The following is a 19,284-nucleotide window of genomic DNA, read 5'->3' on the forward strand; positions in this document are numbered from 1 at the left end:
CCGACATATACCGAGTGCAGTACACTTGGGTACATTCGGCAAGGCTCGGCTTCGCTCGCGCTCTGTGACGTTTATGCGTGAGCACGAGCGAAGCCAAGCCTAGCCGAATGTACCCGAGTGTACTGCACTCGGTATATGTCGGCGCAGGAATTCAAACTGAGCGCAGGAATCGGCTATCGGCGTATATCACGCACCCACGATTTTCCCCTTATTTTAAGGGGAAAAAAGTGCGCGATATACGCCGATAAATACGGTACTTGTTTTTTGGGTGAACCTCCGCTTTAAGAACACCTTCCCCTGTGTTGATTGAATGAGGAGAGGGAGGAGTGTTTGTGGTCCAAATCAGGAGAGCAGCCTAGGTCAACAGCGCTGCTTCTTCATACATAGAGCACAGTGAGCATTGTCACCCTAGGGCAGGCAAGAAGGATGTTACTGGCAAGATCACCAGGTGAAAAAAATGGGGGGAAAAATCGATGGCAAACTCTCAGGCCCCGTACACACGACCAGTTTCCTCGGCAGAATTCAGCTTCCGACCGAGTTTTTGGCTGAATTCTGCCGAGAAACCCGGCCGTGTGTACACTTTCGGCCGAGGAAGCCGACGAGGAGCTCGGCGAGGAAATAGAGAACATGTTCTCTATTTCCTCGTTGTTCTATGGGAGCTCTCGCCCCGCCGAGATCCTCGGCGGCTTCAGTGCTGAACTGGCCGAGGAACTCGATGTGTTTGGCACGTCGAGTTCCTCGGCCGTGTGTACGGGGCTTCACAAGAGAGAGAGAGAAGTGTGCATGATGTCATAAGCCTAGGCTTTTTATCAGACAAGAAACAGAAAGTGGCTGTATAAAGTATTTACTGGCAGAAAGAAACATTTTTACTATCCAAAGTTAAAACAACAAAAGCAGAAAATGTAATAAATGGAAAGATGAAAAAATTACCGAAGTTCTACTTTAATATATTTATTTTGCTGCCTATATAGAAAATGATGAACCTATAAATGAAAAATCGCATCATACAGTGCAAAGCTTGACCAAAGAAAACTCTGTTGAGAAGGAAAATAAGGTACATTTTCTATATGTTTTGACCCTGTTAAGTAATAGAGCAGTTAGGCTGAACTATGTTTTGTGATTACTGTCACATTTTATCTTTCATGTCAAACCTGAGCTTTGGGTCTGTTATTTTGTGTTTGAAATACCATGGTATGTGTCTATACAGAAGCTTCTGGGGCATCAAGGTATAAAAGATTCCTGTAAAACCTCCATTGTTATAGAAGAGACTACATTGTTGGTTCCCAAAGTAGATGGTGGGTGAGACAGAAAGATCTAGGGGGGCTCAAAAAAAGCCCCAAGGGGGGGGGGGGTCAAAACCAAAGGAGCAAAATGTTTTCTTTTGCTAAATATATATTTTAAAATATATGCACAAAAAAATCGAAGCAATAACACTAATGCCATGTACACAGGATCGGATGTTCCGTCGGAAAAACCTTGGATGGTTTTTCCGACAGAATTCCGCTCAAGCTTGGATTTCATACACACGGTCACACAAAAGTTCTCTGAACCTTCGTCCGTCAAGAACGCTGTGACGTACAACACTACAACGAGCCGAGAAAATAAAGTTCAATGCTTCCGAGCTTGCGTCAAATTGTTTCCAAGCATGCGGCGGAATTTTGTGCGTCGGAATTGCTACATACGATCGGATTTTCCAATAGGAATTTTTTCCGTCTGAAAATTTGAGAACCAGCTCTTAATCTTTTTTGGCGGAAATTCCGACAGCAAAAGTCTGATGGAGCCTACACACGGTCGGAATTTCCTTTCAAAAGCTCACATTGGACTTTTGCTGTCGGAATTTCCGATCATGTGTACGGGGCATTAAGGTGGACTTGACATTAAGTACCACCTTTGGTCTTCAGTGATTTACACTGCCGGGAGTGTGAGTCCGAACATTGCCAGTCACCAAAAATAAAGGGCGAGGTTGTTATTCCACGCCCTGATCCTCCCGTAGTGGGGAAGGTGAATCACCACAGTATCAAGCTATATACTCTAGGGATATCAATAACTCTTATCAAAGAAGGGGCCCTGTCACTAACTGATTTACATTTTCTATAGAAGGGGAAGATACAAAGAATTATGCTTATGGCACAATCTATACGGTTTTTTTTTCTCTTCCACGATGCCTGTGTATTGATATCTGCTTACTTTATGAGTTGAATTCATTTCAAGAGTGCCAGTTTATGGAGACAACGCTGGTGGGGGTTACAAGCTGGAGTATTGCTGAAGTGGAGGGACCAACCATATGGGGTGGAATATATCAAGTAGACATGTGCAGACTGGAATATTTTGTTTCGTTTTTTCGTTTTCGTTTGGAAAATAAATTTGTTTAGTTACTCCCGAAAATCGTTTTGATTTATTTTGTTTTTCGTTGGGGAATAGCTTTCGTCCGAAAATCCAATAATACTTGGTTTCTGTCGAATGGTCAAAAGAATATTCGCCGGAAGGTCGAATCTTTGTTGGTTTCTGGCTAATGGTCAAAAAAATATTCAACGGAACGTCGAATCTTTACGTTGAATCGTACATTTCCGTTCGAATATTCCGCCTACAAGAATTCTAATGTTGTATGACTAGTAATAATGTCGAATCTATTCTCTATAATGTCGAATCTATTTTTCATAGATCGAAATTTATTCTCTGTAATGTCCAATCTATTATTTCTATAGTGTCGAATCTTTTGGGGGGGGGGAGGGATTCCCTTAATCTGCAGAGATTTGCTCTCATTTCCTGTTTAGCTATGGGGAAGGAAATGAAGGGAAATAAACGGATTGGCAAAAAAAAGTGTAAAAGTGTAGCGCAAGCCGGTGGGGACTCTTTTCATGCTGCCCCCCTGCAAAGTGCTGCCCTAGGCCTGGGCCTTGTTGGCCTAGGCCAAGATACAGCTATGGGACCACCATCCATCTGGATTTTGCGGACAGGGTCGGATAGGATAGTGGCGGATATCAGTGGACATGTCACCGCTGACATCCACCGCTACATAGGGGTGACTGCAAGGTCCGAACAGGTCTGCCTGAAAAACTGACAGGCTGACCCGGTCAGACAGCCCATGAGAAAGGGGCCTTATCATTTCTTCATCAGTTTTGCATGTATATTGTGATTGTGGTAAAGTAGATCGCCTTCATCTCTTATGTGTAAATTCACATAATATTGCATTTATTGCTATTAGAAAAATTATTATGATTTGTTAGTGCTTCACCTTTTGCATATTTATTTTTTAGGACTGTGTATTTGGGTATGGTGCTACCTGCTTCACATTGTACAGTATTTGAGCCGTAGTGATGTTTCTTTGTGTTTTAGATTATTTTTACCTGAAGGGCTTTACAAAGCTTTTACATACCGCGTTTCCCTGAAAATAAGACCTACCCCGAAATAAAGACCTAGCGTTATTTTCCAGGAGGGCTGCAATATAAGCCCTAGTTTAACCACTTAAAACCCGGACCATTATGCAGGAAAAGGACCTGGCCCCTTTTTGCGATTCGGCAATGCGTCACTTTAACTGACAATTGCGCAGTCGTGCGACGTGGCTCCCAAACAAAATTGGCGTCCTTTTTTCCCCACAAAAAGAGCTTTCTTTTGGTGGTATTTGATCACCTCTGCGGTTTTTATTTTTTGCGCTATAAACAAAAATAGAGCGACAATTTAAAAAAAATGCAATATTTTTTACTTTTTGCTATAATAAATATCCCCCAAAAATATATAAAAACTTTTTTTTCCTCAGTTTAGGCCGAAACGTATTCTTCTACATATTTTTGGTAAAAAAAAATCGCAATAAGCATTTATTGATTGGTTTGCAAAAAAAGTTATAGCGTGTACAAAATAGGGGATAGTTTTATGGCATTTTTATTAATAATTTTTTTTTTACTAGTAATGGCGGCGATCAGCGATTTTTGTCGTGACTGCGACATTATGGAGGACATATCTTACACTTTTGACACATTTTTGGGACCATTTTCTCAGCGAAAAGTGCTATAAAAATGCACTGATTACTGTGAAAATGACACTGGCAGTGAAGGGGTTAACCACTAGGGGTCGCTAAAGGGGTTAAGTGTGTCCTGTCCTGTGTTTCTTACTATAGGGGGCGTGGCTGGACGTGTGATGTCACTGATCGTCGTTCCCTATGACAGGGAACAGACAATCAGTGACAAGCCACAGAGAAGAATGGGGAAGGTTTGTTTACACTCACCTCTCCCCGTTCTTCAGCTCCTGTGACCCGATCGCGGGACACCGGCAGCAATCGGGTCCCGCGGGCAGGGTCACGGAGCTCAGGACTAGGTCGCGAGCGTGCCGGCGCGCGTGTGACCCACGGCTGGGCTCTTAAAGGCGACGTACCTCTACGTGCCTGTGCCCAGCCGTGCCCTTCTGCCGACGTATTTCGGCGTGAAGGGGTCCTCAAGTGGTTAAAATGCTTGAAAAATACTATAATCCACTCTATTACAGTAGTATATAATGTACAATGTGTGTGTTTCTGTAATATAATTGCGGGGAAGAGAGCTCTGGTGGGACACAGAAGCGTAGAGCGGCACTATAACAAAGGTATTTGGCACAATTATATTACAGAAACACACACATTGTACATTATATATTACTGTAATAGAGTTGATTATAGGATTTTACAAGCATTTTAACTCGGCTCACACTGGGGATTCCTGACAGGCAGGGAGAGAGAGGGGGAGAGAAGACAGCATATTACATAAAAAGACCTACCCTGAAAATAAGCCCTACTGTGTCTTTTGTTGCCAAAATTAATATAAGATCCGGGCTTATTTTTTGGGGAAACACGGTAGTACTTGGATTTGAGACCTGTTTAGATTGTCACATAGGAGCCTTTAGGGGCATTTTAGCACATCTGAAACTTCTTATACTTCTGCAAATACAATTTTAAGATAACCTGACCCTTAATGACCTTATGACATTATGATAAGGTTTAAAATGGAAAGATGTACAGAAAAAGAAGATAGTTTCCTCCCAGTGATTGGTAGTGCATACTACTGTAAGTGCTTCAACCGCTGACTAAAAATGGGTTATCTTTACTCTATCTATAAACCACTCTTGGTTTTGCAGATATACTTGTGTCTTTTGCTTGAATTCTTACTTGGACTTCTCACTGTCTCACATACAGTGGTTCTAAACCACTCACCCCTTGACCAATAGTGGTCTGCAAACCCTCTACTGCTAGTATTAATCATCCAGCTAAGCATACATCAAAATTACATGTTTTTTTAATCTTGGGCCAAATTCTCAAAAACGCTGCCTAACTTAGCTTTCAGCAGTTAAGTTACACAGGCGTTAAATTTCTACCTAAGTGCCCGATCCACAAAGCACTTACCTGCGCATGCGTGTGACGTCATTTTTCCCGACGTGCAGCGCGCGAACGTAATTTACGCCGGGCTTTGTGGATTGCGACGGGACAATAAAGTTGCGACGGGTGAAAAAAAAATACGCGCCGGGAAAAAAAATTCAAATTTAAAAAAAAATTGCGGCGATCGAAAAAAAGGTCTGGTTTTACATGGTGTACTAACTTTACACATTGTAAAACCAGCCCTAATTTAACGCGTGCAAATCGTAACTTACGCAGAAAACACAAAGCTCAAAAGCTGTGTGGATCTGCTTAAGTACTCATTTGCATACGCTAGCCGGCATTTCGACTCGAAATGCCCCCAGCGGCGGATGCGGTACTGCATCCTAAGATCCGACAGTGTAAGTGTCTTACAGATGTCGGATCTTCTGACTATCTTTGGAAAAATCCTTCTGAGGATCGTTTCCAAAGATAGCCACAGGGATACGCAGGCTGAACAGCAGCTCGGCCTTTTGGCTAAGATCAAGTGTAGTATCTGTTCTTATCAGTTGCCAATAGGTGGTGCTAAGCTGACTGTCCCCGGTACCCTGTGGCAGGGGGAAAGGGATGGCAGTCGGCGGACGCTAAGCCTGTTGGTGTGGAGGTGGAAGCCTTCTGATGTGGACAGAGAGGCATGAGGTCGAAGCCAAGAGGCCGGGTCCCTGGCCGTTGGCCTGGATTTGGTGGTATCTGCCCCAGTCAGTTGTTCTGGAGGGAACCCTTGCTTCTCCTTTAACCGGGATGGAGCGGGTAGTACTTCCAGAATGTGATTAGGTGGGAGAGATAGGGGTTGTGGGTAGAGTCTGCGTCAGTAGGCTCTCCCCGACCTCTTCTCCCACCTTCCTGGCTGGGAAGGGTGCTGCCGGTCCGAACTGGGGGCTAGGGACTGTTGAAAAGCCCGTGGAGATTGTGCCCCTGGAGTGGCAGTCCAGGGGTGCCATACATTGCACGAGTGTTTGAGGGGCACTCACCGTGTGGCACCTTCAGATCCCGACTTCATTGTCACGATCTTTCCCGAGCCTGGTCTGGCTCTATGACATCAGCCGACAGCAGGCTTCAGCTAGCTGTCATCTAAAAACTCGTCACAGGAGTGCAGAACGAACTGCACTCCTGTAATCCAAAGGAGAAGTATAGCCAAACAAGCTTTAGCTGTATTTCTCCTTGAAGTAATGGATGTGTCTGGATTATTTTTGGAGAACAGGAATATTGTTTAGTATCACTTTAGGGTGGTTGTATATATTTTTTAAAACATAACATATAAAAAAGTTTGTGTAATGCCACGTACACACGATCGTAATTTCCGACAACAAAACCGTGGATTTTTTTCCGATGAAATGCTGGCTCAAACTTGTGTTGCATACACACGGTCACACAAATGTTGTCGGAAATTCTGAACGCCAAGAGCGCAATCACGTACAACACTACGACGAGCCGAGAAAAATGGAGTTCAATGATTCCGAGCATGCGACGGATTGATTCCGAGCATACGTAGGATTTTTGTGCGTCGGAATTGCATACAGACGATCAGAATTTCTGACAAGAACTTTTGTTGTCGGAAAAATTGAGAACCAGCTTTCAAACATTTGTTGTCGGAAATTCCGACAGCAAATGTCCGATGGGGCCTACACACGGTTGAAATATCCAACCAAAAGCTCACATCGAACATTTGTTGTCAGAAATTCTGATCGTGTGTACGCGGCATTACTCTCTGATCTGGTTGGATTTTATATTTATAAATAGGGTTGTCCCGATACCGATACTACCCTGTTTCTCCGAAAATAAGCCCCACCCCGAAAATAAGACCTAGCGTGAGTTTCTGGGATGGCTGCAATATAAGCCCTACCCCAAAAATAAGCCCTAGTTAAAGTCCTTGTAAAAACATGTAATCCGTTCTGTAAAAAGATTATATAATGTGCAGTGTGTCTCCCTTTTGTAACTTTATTGTGGAAAATACCTTATTTACAGCACTGCTGGGCGCTCACGTGACCCGCCGGAGATCTTCTCCTCCCGGCTGATGTTAGCTGTTTTTTTTTCAATAAAACTTTATTAAGCCCCTCCCCACTGCAGTACTCAGAGTGGGGCTGACGTCATTGGGGATCTTGGCCCCTCCCTCTGCAGTATTTGGAGTAGGGAAGAAGAGCTCCAGCGGGTCACGTGAGCAGCAATCGGCACTGTAAATAAGGTATTTTCCACAATAATGTTACACAAAGAGACACACTGCACATGATATCATCTTTTTACAGAACGGATTACATCATTTTATAAGGTCTTTAAACAAAGGTTTATTTTTGGGATTACAGAATTTCACAATGCTGACAGGGGGAGAAACTTTTTTGTACATACCATGAATAAATAAGACATCCCCTGAAAAAAAGCCCTAGTGTGTTTTTTGTAGCCAGAATTTATATAAGACCCGGTCTTATTTTCGGGGAAACACGGTAGTATCGGTATCGGGACCGATTCCGAGTATTTGCGGGAGTACTTGTACTCCCGCAAATGCAAATGGGGGGGAGGTGGCTGCATATGGGGGGACATGGCTGGATATGGGGGGGACATGGCTGCATATGGGGGGGACATGGCTGGATATGGGGGGGGACATGGCTGCATATGGGGGGACATGGCTGCATATATGGGGGTGACATGGCTGCATCTGTGGGGGGACATGGCTGCATTTGGGGACACATTTAAAAAAAAGTATCGGTATTCGGTATCGGCGAGTACTTGAAAAAAAGTATCTGTACTTGTACTCGGTCCTAAAAAAGTGGTATCGGGACAACCCTATTTATAAAAGAGAAAAGTTGCGCTACTACTGGATGAATGTGAATGTAGCAGCCTGCACCAACAATAGAACAAAATTGTGTACAAAGATAAAAGGAAAAAAGTGTGGCTCTGGGGGGAATATAGTATGAACTATAGTCCAATAATAAGTGAAAACGTGAATATTAATAAATACCACTATGTGCATAACCAAGCATCAATTATAAAATTAGAAATAATAACAGTGGCCCAGATTCAAGAAGCACTTGCGCCTGCGCAACCATAGGTTACGCAGCGCAAGTGCTTACTTGCTCCGGTGTAACGAGTGCTCCTGATTCAGGAACCTCGTTACACCGACTGCAGGCTAAAATCTGCGCGGCATAAGGCTCATATGCCAAGCAGATTATAGGCTGCATTCTTGCGGGGGCCGCTAGGGGGCGCTCCCATTGTGTATCAGCGTGTAGTATGCAAATTGCATACTACCACTGATTCACAAGCTTGCGCGGGCCCCGCGCAAGCCAGGTACGGAGTTTCTGTACGGCTACTTTTAGCGCAAGGCTGCCCCTTCTAATAGTAGGGGCAGCCAATGCTAAAGTATAGCCGGCCTTCCCGCGCCGTGAAATTTGAATTTCACGGCGTTTGCGTAAGTGAAACGTGAATGGCGCTGGACGCCATTCACATTCACTTAGAAGCAAATGACGTCCTTGCGACGTCATTTGCCGCAATGCACGTCGGGAAAGTTTCCCGACGGAGCATGCGCTGTACGCTCGGCGCCGGGAGCGCGCCTAATTTAAATGATTCCCACCCCCGGCGGGATCATTTAACTTGCGCGCTCTTACGCCGGACAAATTTGCCGGCGCGCCCTCGCAATTCACGGAGCTGCTGCTCCGTGAATCGAGGGCAGCGCAAAATATTTGCGGGGGCGCAGGGCAAAATCGTTGCCCTGCTCCCCCGCAAATATCGCGCAATTCTACCTGAATCTGGGCCAGTGGTTATAGTGGATATAAATGTAAATGAATGACCATGTACATATACTCATAAGGACCAATAGGATAGTATAAGTCCAGAAAATGACCACAGTCTCTATGTGGAGAAATTCAGTGCAGCAGAAGGGGGTGGCGTCAAATCTGACCAGTGAGGAAAGGTCCCATTATGCGACTATGCTGAACATGTGAGATGAGTCGCATCACTCCAGAAGTATAAAACTCAATGGAAGGGCCACCATAGAATCCAATAACACACCAGATATATAGAGGGAATGGATACTCTTACCGGACTCCGTGGACACACTCACCAGCGGTGGTGTGTCGATAAGGCATATACGAGATCCTCGAGATGATAATGTCCGTGGAGGGAGCGTTTGAAGGCTTCAAAGGATATCGCAGTGGTCCAGCGTCCTCAATCGTATGCGTCCAGGATATGGTAAGTAGAAGCAAAGACTCCTTCAGGCTCGGCTCTTTTTTTGGGGGGGGGTTTTATATTTTCCTAATTCCCAGCACAACAGCTCTGATAAACTGAAAGACCAATGGCCAGCCATGTCAGCCATACTGATTTTTTTACTTTGCACAGAGTTGTCATTCTAACAAAGGGATCATGCTTACAGGAGGGAAGTTCATAGTGATAATCCATTAATTTGCATTGCCTCTGTCACTGTTCAGTCAGCAGGCTGGAGCAGAAGTGACAGCTCAACATTTTTTAAAGAGAAGCTGTCAATGGGTGCCGTCTTACCCATTGATATTCTCTTTGCCAGTTTTCCTCCATCACTACTTCCTGCTCGTAATATCTGCAGTGCTGGCTGGTGTCAAGTGCTAGAGGGAGCAGTGATGTCACTTCCTTTTTCATGTTATAGTGCTTACACCTGAATTTGAGCACTGGGCGAATGTCACATGCATCCTTATACCCATAGCTCCCAACTGTCCCTGATTTCGAGGGACTGTCCTTGATTTGGGGCAATGTCCCTCTGTCCATCATTTCTCCTCATTTGTCCCTCATTTTGGTCTGATCTATATAGATGTACCATATTTTTTGCTCCATAAGGCCCCGTACACACGACCGAACATGTCTGCTGAAACTGGTCCACGGACCAGTTTCAGCAGACATGTTCGGTCGTGTGTAGGCCCGAGCGGACAGGATTCCAGCATACATTTGCCCGCCGGGCCTTTTCCCAGCAGGCAAATATTTCCGGACTTGTTTTAAAACAGCCCGCTGGAATCCTGTCCCCTCGGACATGTTCGGTCGTCTGTACAGACCTACCGTACATGTCCGAGCGCCCGCCATCCCTCGCATGCGTCGAATGACTTCGACGCATGCGTGGAAGCATTGAACTGGCAGGGCCGCCCACGTCGCCGCGTCATCGTCGCCGCGCGTATTGTTTACGTGCGGATTTCTGTATGATGGTGAGTACAGCCACCATACAGAAATCCCCGGGCATACATGTACGGTGAAAACGGTCCAGTGGACCGGTTTCATCGTACATGTATGCTCGTCTGTACGCGGCCTAAGACGCACCTGACCATAAGACGCACCTAGGTTTTATAGGAGGAAAACACAAAAAAAAATATTCTGAACCAAATGGTGTACTAAAATATTTTCCAGTGCCCATGGAATGCAGTCTGACCATTGCCCATAGTAAATGCAGAGTGCCCATAGATAAATGCAGAGTGCCCATAGATAAATGCAGAGTGCCCATAGATAAATGCAGAGTGCCCATAGATAAATGCAGAGTGACCATAGTAAACGCAGAGTGAGAGATGCCACAAATGCAGCCTTACCTTACGTTGCTCTTCCACCTAGCAGAAAACAGAGCAGCCCGAGCGTCCGAATGCTCTGTTTTCTTTTCTAAGGAACCAGCCAGAAGATCGCCCGGCGAACAGGGGGGTTTGGAAAGTCTGTCCCCCGCTCTCCTGCCTCTCTTCCAGAGGTTCCGGCGGGAGGAGATGCGAGCGGTGGCAGAGCCAGCGGCGGCGTGCGGCAGTGCAGTATATACAGTATATTCGAACTATAAGACGCAGGGACATTTTCCCCCATATTTCTGGGGGAAAAAAGTGTGTCTTATAGTCCAAAAAATACGGTATATAAAATGCACTTTTTATCTATCAAAAAGAGTTTTGCAGTGCTAAACCTTCTGAATTCTAAATTGCTGCATTTGCAAATTCCAAAAGCCAATATAAAGGAATAGTAGTGGTAAAAAAAAAAAGCACTTGTGGGTTTACCCAATCTTGTTTTTTTTTGTACAATTCTCCTTTAACCTCCCTGGCGGTATGATTCTGTCTGAAATTAGGTACCAAAAGCGGTACAATTATTTTGCAAGGAAATTTGGCGTTTTATACTGTAGGCCTGTAATTTTTAGAAATAACTCACTTAAATCTGACCAAGCAAGAGTCTTGTAGGCATCCCGGGTATGATTTTTTTTTTTAAAACAAAATTATAAATTATAATATAATAAATAATTATAAATAATTATAACAAATAATAATATAATTATAATAAAAATTATTCAATAATGTAATCAACGCAAAATCACTGAAATTTGCTCAGTTGCAGAATTGTCGCTGTCATTATTTTTTTTTTTTATGACGAATTTCCCCACAAATCGCTATCGCACATTTCTGCAAGTGATTATAATTTATTATCGCTGTTTTCTAGCTGATCTAAAACCATTTTTGACATAAAGGGACACTTTTGGACAATCTACAGTTTTTAGGCAGAAATGACATTTTTTATTTTTATAAAAGTACATGTAGGGCACTGGGCAGACCACTAGGGACAAGGGGGGTGTGTATTTTTTACATACAGTACTGTAATCTATAAGATTACAGTATACTGTATGTAAAGTGTTTGTTTACTTTTTTGAATTTGGCGCCGTTCTCCGCTCCCGTGCGTCGTAACGTCGCAGGGAACGGAGATCGGCGGCACACGGGGACTGTGAATCGAGCGAGGAGGTCCCGCTCGCTCACACAGCGGGGTGGCATCGCTGGATCCAGGGACAAGGTGAGTAATTTGCCTGTGGATCCAGCGAAAGGTAAGCCGCGCCGCTGCACGTCCACCCCGAGCGTGACTCGGGGATACCGATTTTAGCATTGAAAACCAACCCCGAGTCACGCTCGGGTTTACCGCCAGGGAGGTTAAGGGGGCTTGGCAAGGGGTGTGTCCTATGCCTGCATACTTTTTCTGATAGGTGTCCCACATTCCCATCTCAAAAATTTGGGAGGTATGCTTATACTCCCAGAGGCACTAGATATTCTTGCCATCTTTGACTTGAGGAATTAGAGGCAGGGGAGTACAGCTCATCAGTGGATAGGGTGGGGGGGGGGGAACATTGCAAAGACATGGTCACTTTGTTCTAAATTATTAATCACAGCTCTGAGGTGAGACAATAATACAAGTTCTAACTGTAGTTTATACAGGACTCGTATGTAAGGAAATGGTTGGTATGAAGTCAGCTAAGGTAACCAGGATAACCAGGATATTGGAGGCTTTCTCTCTAAAGCCTCGTACACACGACCGAGGAACTCGACGGGCGAAACACATAGTTTTCCTCGTCGAGTTCCTTGTTAGGCTGTCGAGGAACTCGACAAGGCAAGTTTCTCCATTCCCGTAGAGGAAAAAGAAGACATGCTCTCTTTTTGGCTCAACGAGATCCTCGACAGTTTCCTCGTCGAAAAATGTACACACGTTCGGTTTCCTCGGCAAAAAAAAAATTCCAGCAAGTTTGTTGCTGGTTTTTGCCGAGAAACTCGGTCGTGTGTACGAGGCTTTAGATATTGTGAGACAACCATACAACTTTAAATAAGGAAATATAAAATTTGCAATTTCCTCATCAACATTGTATTAATATTTTTGGTGTATTGTATGTCTGTAGGGCTGGGTTTGATGATTATATTTAACCATTTCCCATCCCGCGTATTGTTATATGACGTCCGCAAGGTTGCTCTCTCATGCTGGGCGGGAGTCTTATGATGTCCTTGACTTCACGCGCGCACGTGCCCGCCGTGTCACCAAGGAGCCAATGCACATGCCCGGGGGCCACGATGTCTGCCCGGCACACGTGATCGCTCCTGACAGCAGGAACGTGGATCCACGTCCTGTCAGGGGATAGGAGACAGATCGTATGTTCCTAGTATATAGGAACACCGATCGGTCTCCTCCCCTAGTCAGTTCCATCCCCCCCACAGTTAGAACATACAGTCAGGGAACACATTTAACCCCTTGATGCCCCCCTAGTGTTAATCCCTTCCCTGCCAGTGACATTTACACAGTAATTAATGGCTATTTATAGCACTGATCCCTGTATAAATGTCAATGGTTTCATAAAAGTGTCCGATCTGTCTAATCACAAATATTGTGTTTTTTTTTTTTCAAAACTGTCGCTCTTTTTTTGTTAAAAGCGCAAAAAATAAAAACCGCAGCAGTGATCAAATACCACCAAAAGAAAGCTCTATATGTGTGGGAAAAAATCCACAAAATTTCATTTGGGTACAGTGTTGCATGACCGCGCAATTTTCAAAATGTTACAGCGCTGAAAGCTGAAAATTGGCCAGGGCAGGAAGGGGGTGAAAGTGCCTTGTAATGAAGTGGTTAAACTTTTATCCATTTAATGTGTCATTTAATGGGTCAACATACCTTTCCTGTGCTGAGATTTTCTGAAAACAGTCCTGAGTGGTCACTGATGACTTGAGTGACTGTTCCTCCTACAGCTGGAGGAAGGACAGCAAAAAGTTAACGCTGAAGTTTAGTATATATGCTGTGTGTGTGTGTATACATATACAGTATGGGGCAGATCCACGTAGATCGGCGCATATATCCGCCGGGCGTAGCGTATCTAAGATACACTACGCCGCCATAACTTTTTTTTTTTCGAATCCTCAAAGAATTTGCGCCGTAAGTTACGGTGGCGTAGTGTATCTTTGGCAGCGTAAGGGCGCGGAATTCAAATGGATGTGATGGGGGCGTGTTTTATGTAAATACGTCGTGACCCGACATAAACAACGTTTTTTTTTAACGGCGAATGCGCCGTCCGTGGGGGTATCCCAGTGCGCATGCTCGAAATTAAACCGGAACAAGCCAATGCTTGCGACGGTGACGTCATTCTACCCAAATCCCTATTCGCGAACGACTTACGCAAACGACGTAAAAAATTCAAAATTCGACGTGGGAACGACGGCCATACTTAACATTGAGTACGCCTCATAATAGCAGGGGTAACTATACGCCAGAAAAAGCCGAACGCAAACGACATAAAAAAATGCGCCGACCGGACGTACGTTCGTGGATCGCTGTAACTAGCTAATTTGCATACTCAACGCGGAATTTGACGGAAACGCCACCTAGCGGCCGGCGGAAAAATGCATCTACGATCAGACGGCGTACTAAGACGTATGCCTGTCGGATCGATCCGAGATGCAGTCGTATCTTGTTTTGTAGATACAAAACAAAGATACGACGCAGGAAATTTAAAATTACGCGGCGTATCAATAGATACGCCGGCGTAATTGTTTTGTGGATCTGCCCCTATATATATATATATATATATATATATATATATATATATATATATATATATATATATATATGTTTATGACCAGGTTGTCTGGTGTTTTTTTTTGTATGTGCTTCTGTTTGTTGGTTTGTCTTAAACCTAATAAAAATATCTTTAAAAATATATATATATGTGTGTGTATATATATATATATATATATATATATATATATATATATATATATATATATATTTTTTTTTTTATGAGATAACCATCTGTATTGGTTATCCCTCTACTCCATCGGTCACTTCAAGTAGCGGGAATTACCACTTTTTGTATGTAATGTTTTAACAATTGCACAATATTTTCAACATGTTGGGTTTTTCTATGAATCTTTTTCTATCATGTTTATATTTCTTAAATAAAATGTCGATTTTTTTTACATTTTTCATTGCCTTAAAAATCCCATATTGAAGGTTTTTCTAATTTTTTACCATCTGTATTCTGCTTATTACTATTATACAGGATTTATATAGCACCAACAATTCACGCAACTCTTTACAATATAAAAGTCAAACAATACAGTTATCATACAATAAAATACAAGAGGATTTAGAGGGCCCTGCTCAGAAGAGCTTACAATTGAATAGGATGGGGCAGGTGGTACAAAAGGTTGTAACTGTGGGGACTTACTTCTTCTCGCTTACCACTTATACAGCTGTCAGCCAGGGCCGAGCTGGGCAGATTGATGGAGAAATATCTGAAGAAGGGAAAAGCTGTGCCCGATGAGTTACTTGTTGACATCCTTGTCACAGCAATCAAGTAAGAAAAGATCTTTTCTCTCTTTTCTACAATCAGGATACCCTGTTCTTTATTGTACGTTCCTTGAAGCGGAGCTCCAGGCTCCTTCTGCAAAAAATTAACAGTCAGCAGCTACAATACTGTAGCTGCTGACTTTTAATATTAGGACACTAAACTGCCCAGGGATCCAGCACTGTCTTCACACCAGCTAAAGGGAAACTGGCAGTGAACTTATTTTTTAAGCAAGACTTTACAATCACTTTAAGGCCCCGTACACACGAGGGGATCTCCGCTGGAAACGGTCCGCCGGACCGTTTCCAGCGGAGATTCCTCCTCGGGATTTGGATCCGATGGCTTGTACTCACCATCGGATCAAAATCCGCGCGGAATTCATCCGTGGTGACGTGTCGCGCCGTCGCCGCGATGATGACGTGCGCGACGCTGGAAGGTAAGTACTTCCACGCATGCGTCGAATCATTACGACGCATGCGAGGGAGGGGAGCGGACGGATTGATCCGGTGAGTCTGTACAGACCACCGGATCAATCCGCTGGTCCCGATTCAAGCGGATAGATTTCTTAGCATGCTAAGAAATTTCTATCCGCTTGAAATGGTCCGGCCCGAGGAATCTCCGCGGATAAATATCCGCTAGGCCGTACAGACGACCGGATTTGTCCGCTGGAACTGATCCGCGGATCAATTCCAGCGGATAGATCCGGTCGTGTGTACGAGGCCTAAAGGGTTTGTAAAGGATTTTTTTTTTATCTTAATAGCTTCATTTACTTTAATGCAGTGCTGTTTTCATGTCCTCATTGTTCGTTTTTGCTCTCAAGTTGCTGTAATTCTTCTCTGATCTCCACACTTCCTGGTTGTCTGTTTCCTGATGACCACAGTACTGGGAGCTTTCTCTCTGTGGTCACTAATCAAGGTGGTGTGATTACTGTTAGCTGTATTCAGTAAGACTTACGACGGCGTATCAGTAGATACGCCGTTGCAAGTCCGAATCAGCGCCGTCGTATCTTTAAGCGTATTCTCAAACTGAGATACGCTTCACTGTTGCTAAGATACGACCGGCGTAAGTCTCCTACGCCGTCGTATCTTAGCTGCAAATTTACGCTGGCCGCTAGGGGCGTGTACATGGATTTACGGCTAGAATATGTAAATGAGCAAGATACGCCTAATCACGAACGTACGTACGCCCGTCACAGTAAGCTAAGCCGCTTACGTAAGGCATTTTTCAGGCGTAAAGATAAACCACCAAAAAGATGGCGCAGCCCATGCAAGGTATAGACGTCGGAAGTGCCGTCGAATTTTACATAGTTTGCGTAAGCCGTACGTGAATGGGGCTGGGCGTAGGTGACGTTCACGTCGAAAGCATTGAGTATTTCCCACGTGATTCTGAGCATGCGCCGTACAAACGGCCCTCATTTACATGGGGTCACGGCTACATTACATGTAGCACGCCCACTACCTGCCTAATTTGAATTAGGCGGGGTTACGCCGGGCCATTTGCGCTTCCTCCGACGTAACTTAGGAGGCAAGTGCTTTGTGAATACAGTACTTGCCTCACTATGTTACGTCGGCGTAGTGCAAATGGGATGCGCTACGCCGGCATAAAGTTATGCCGCCATACGTGAATCTGGCTACTTGTCTCTATACCCTGTAAACAGTCATTTCAGCAAAAACTATTTTTTTATTCACAACTCCTTTAATTACACAAAGAGGTAGGAAAATCGTGCCTATAGCAACTAAGTGAAGCCAGTGTTAGGCAGAGAGAAGAAAAAAGTAAAATATTGCTACCTACTGTTAGACTGCGCTTTTCCTTTTAAAAGTGTAAATTGGCTTACAGGTTCACTTTATATATGTACATTTTTGCTTTTTCTTTAGTAAGATTCCAGCAACCTCTGGATGGGTCATAGATGGCTTCCCAGCTACTTTGAATCAGGCAAAACTGGTAGAGAAAGCTCTTACAGGATTTGACCCGGACAAAATGGCAACAAGAAACAAGAAGAAAACGTCAACTCTAGTCAAAGATCCGGCCGCCCCGCAGGATCCAACGCCACCTCCTCCAGCGTTTGACTTTGCGGCCTTAATAGACATTTCAGACAATGTAGTGTTACAGCGTTCTGCAGCGTTTTATGGTAAGATGGCTGGTAAGAATAAAAAGAAGCTTAGTCACAATGGGCAGATATCTAACCAATAATGATAGGTGGTAAAACCTCTGACTGAGGTCTTTAACTTCTCTGCAGTATAGGGTTCCCATGCAGTTTTACAGTACGAGCATAATCCGTTCTTGTAATCCAAGGCACTCGCATATCAAAGCGAGTTTCCCCATAGAAGTCAATGGAAACAAAGATAATTTGTTCCGCATTAACTTCTATGGAATGCAATACCGCATGTGGCCAGGGGTAGGGGGTGTGCCGTAGAGCCTCAGAAATACTCGGGGACAGCTCGGCTGAACTCAGAAACCCTCGGAAAGGCTTGGAAACACTCAGGAACTGAGTATTTCCAAGTGCTTCCAAGTATTTCCAAACGGCTCCAAACCGTTCCGAGTTTCCGCCCCCGTACCTCAGGCCAAATGCCGTACTGCACACCCCATTAGCTTGAATTCTGCTTGTGTGTTACTTATTAACCGAGGTTCCACTGTACATCTATTGCAGCTTAGCTAGAGGATCTTCACTGCATCTGAGCACCACAAATCAATGATATTTAAATATTTTTTATTATTCAAAGCAAATCCGCTGAGAAATCGCTTTGAAAATCAGCTCCCCAACATTTCTTGCTGTGGCAAATTATTAATGTAGAATTAACTTCCTGCCCTTAGCTCAAGTATGCCTACAAGAGAGTGTACTTAGCTGGAAAAACCCTCTCCTCCTGAAGACTCCTGGGATGCATGACATCATTTACCTAGGCAGGAAACCAAGAATAAAAAAAAAAAATAGAATTTACCTTCCTCTCCATTTACTAATGACAGCAGCATGAGGATTAACAATAATCATTGTTGATTTCTTCTTCTTCTTCCTTCTTCCTTCTTTCTTCTTTCTTCTTTCTTCTTTCTTCTTTCTTCTTCCTTCTTTCTTCTTCCTTCTTTCTTCTTTCTTCTTCCTTCTTCCTTCTTCCTTCTTCCTCTTCTTCCTCTTCTTCCTTCTTCCTCTTCTTCCTTCTTCCTCTTCTTCCTTTTCCTCCTTCTTCCTTTTCCTCCTTCTTCCTTTTCCTCCTTCTTCCTCCTCTTCTTCCTCTTCTTTCTTCTTCCTCCTTCCTCTTCTTCCTCCTCTTCTTCCTCTTCTTCCTTCTTCCTCTTCTTCCTTCTTCCTCTTCTTCCTTCTTCCTTCTTCCTCTTCCTCCTTCTTCCTTCTTCCTCTTCCTCCTTCTTCCTTCTTCTCCTTCTTAAAAAAAAAATATTTTTGCTAGAAAATTAGTTTGGACTCCCAAACATTAAATATTTTTAAAAACTGAGGCCCTACAGAATTAGATGTTTTTTTGTCAAACGGTATTTGCGCGGTGTTTTTTTTCAACCGAATTCATTGGGAAAATACACCACAACACATAACCCAATGTTTTGGTAAAATGTAAAAGATGATGTTACGGCGAGTAAATAGATACCAAACGTGTTATGCTTTAAAATTGGTCACGCCGTGCAATGGGGACAAACATACATTTTACTATCAATAGGCAATACTTTACAGGTTATCACTTTTGATTTACACAAGAGGTCTGGTGCTTGAATTACTGCCCATGATCTGATACCTCCCATGTGTGGAAAGATCGCTGTTTGTGTGCGTGCGGGTCTGACGCGTGCATTCTCCTTTGCACAGGGGGGGGGGGGGCAGAGGCACTTCTTCTTCTTCTTCTTCTTCCTCTTCTTCCTTCTTCTT

At 43.9% G+C, this 19,284-nt stretch overlaps 1 protein-coding gene and 1 pseudogene across 1 annotated transcript in view; both read left to right on the forward strand.

The window, feature by feature from the left end:
• The window catches only part of SPEF2 (sperm flagellar 2), a 228,979-nt gene that overhangs the window by 111,815 nt on the left and 97,880 nt on the right, over positions 1-19,284 (forward strand). Inside the window, exons 14-16 of the mRNA XM_040338283.1 lie at positions 972-1,054; positions 15,328-15,431; positions 17,297-17,550. Coding sequence (XP_040194217.1) covers positions 972-1,054; positions 15,328-15,431; positions 17,297-17,550 — 441 coding nt within the window. The remainder of the gene's footprint in view (positions 1-971; positions 1,055-15,327; positions 15,432-17,296; positions 17,551-19,284) is intronic.
• LOC120925263 lies at positions 5,832-5,962 on the forward strand (annotated as a pseudogene).

The sequence above is a fragment of the Rana temporaria genome, chromosome 1 (genome assembly GCF_905171775.1).
Source record: "Rana temporaria chromosome 1, aRanTem1.1, whole genome shotgun sequence".
In the NCBI taxonomy this organism is placed as follows: domain Eukaryota; kingdom Metazoa; phylum Chordata; class Amphibia; order Anura; family Ranidae; genus Rana; species Rana temporaria.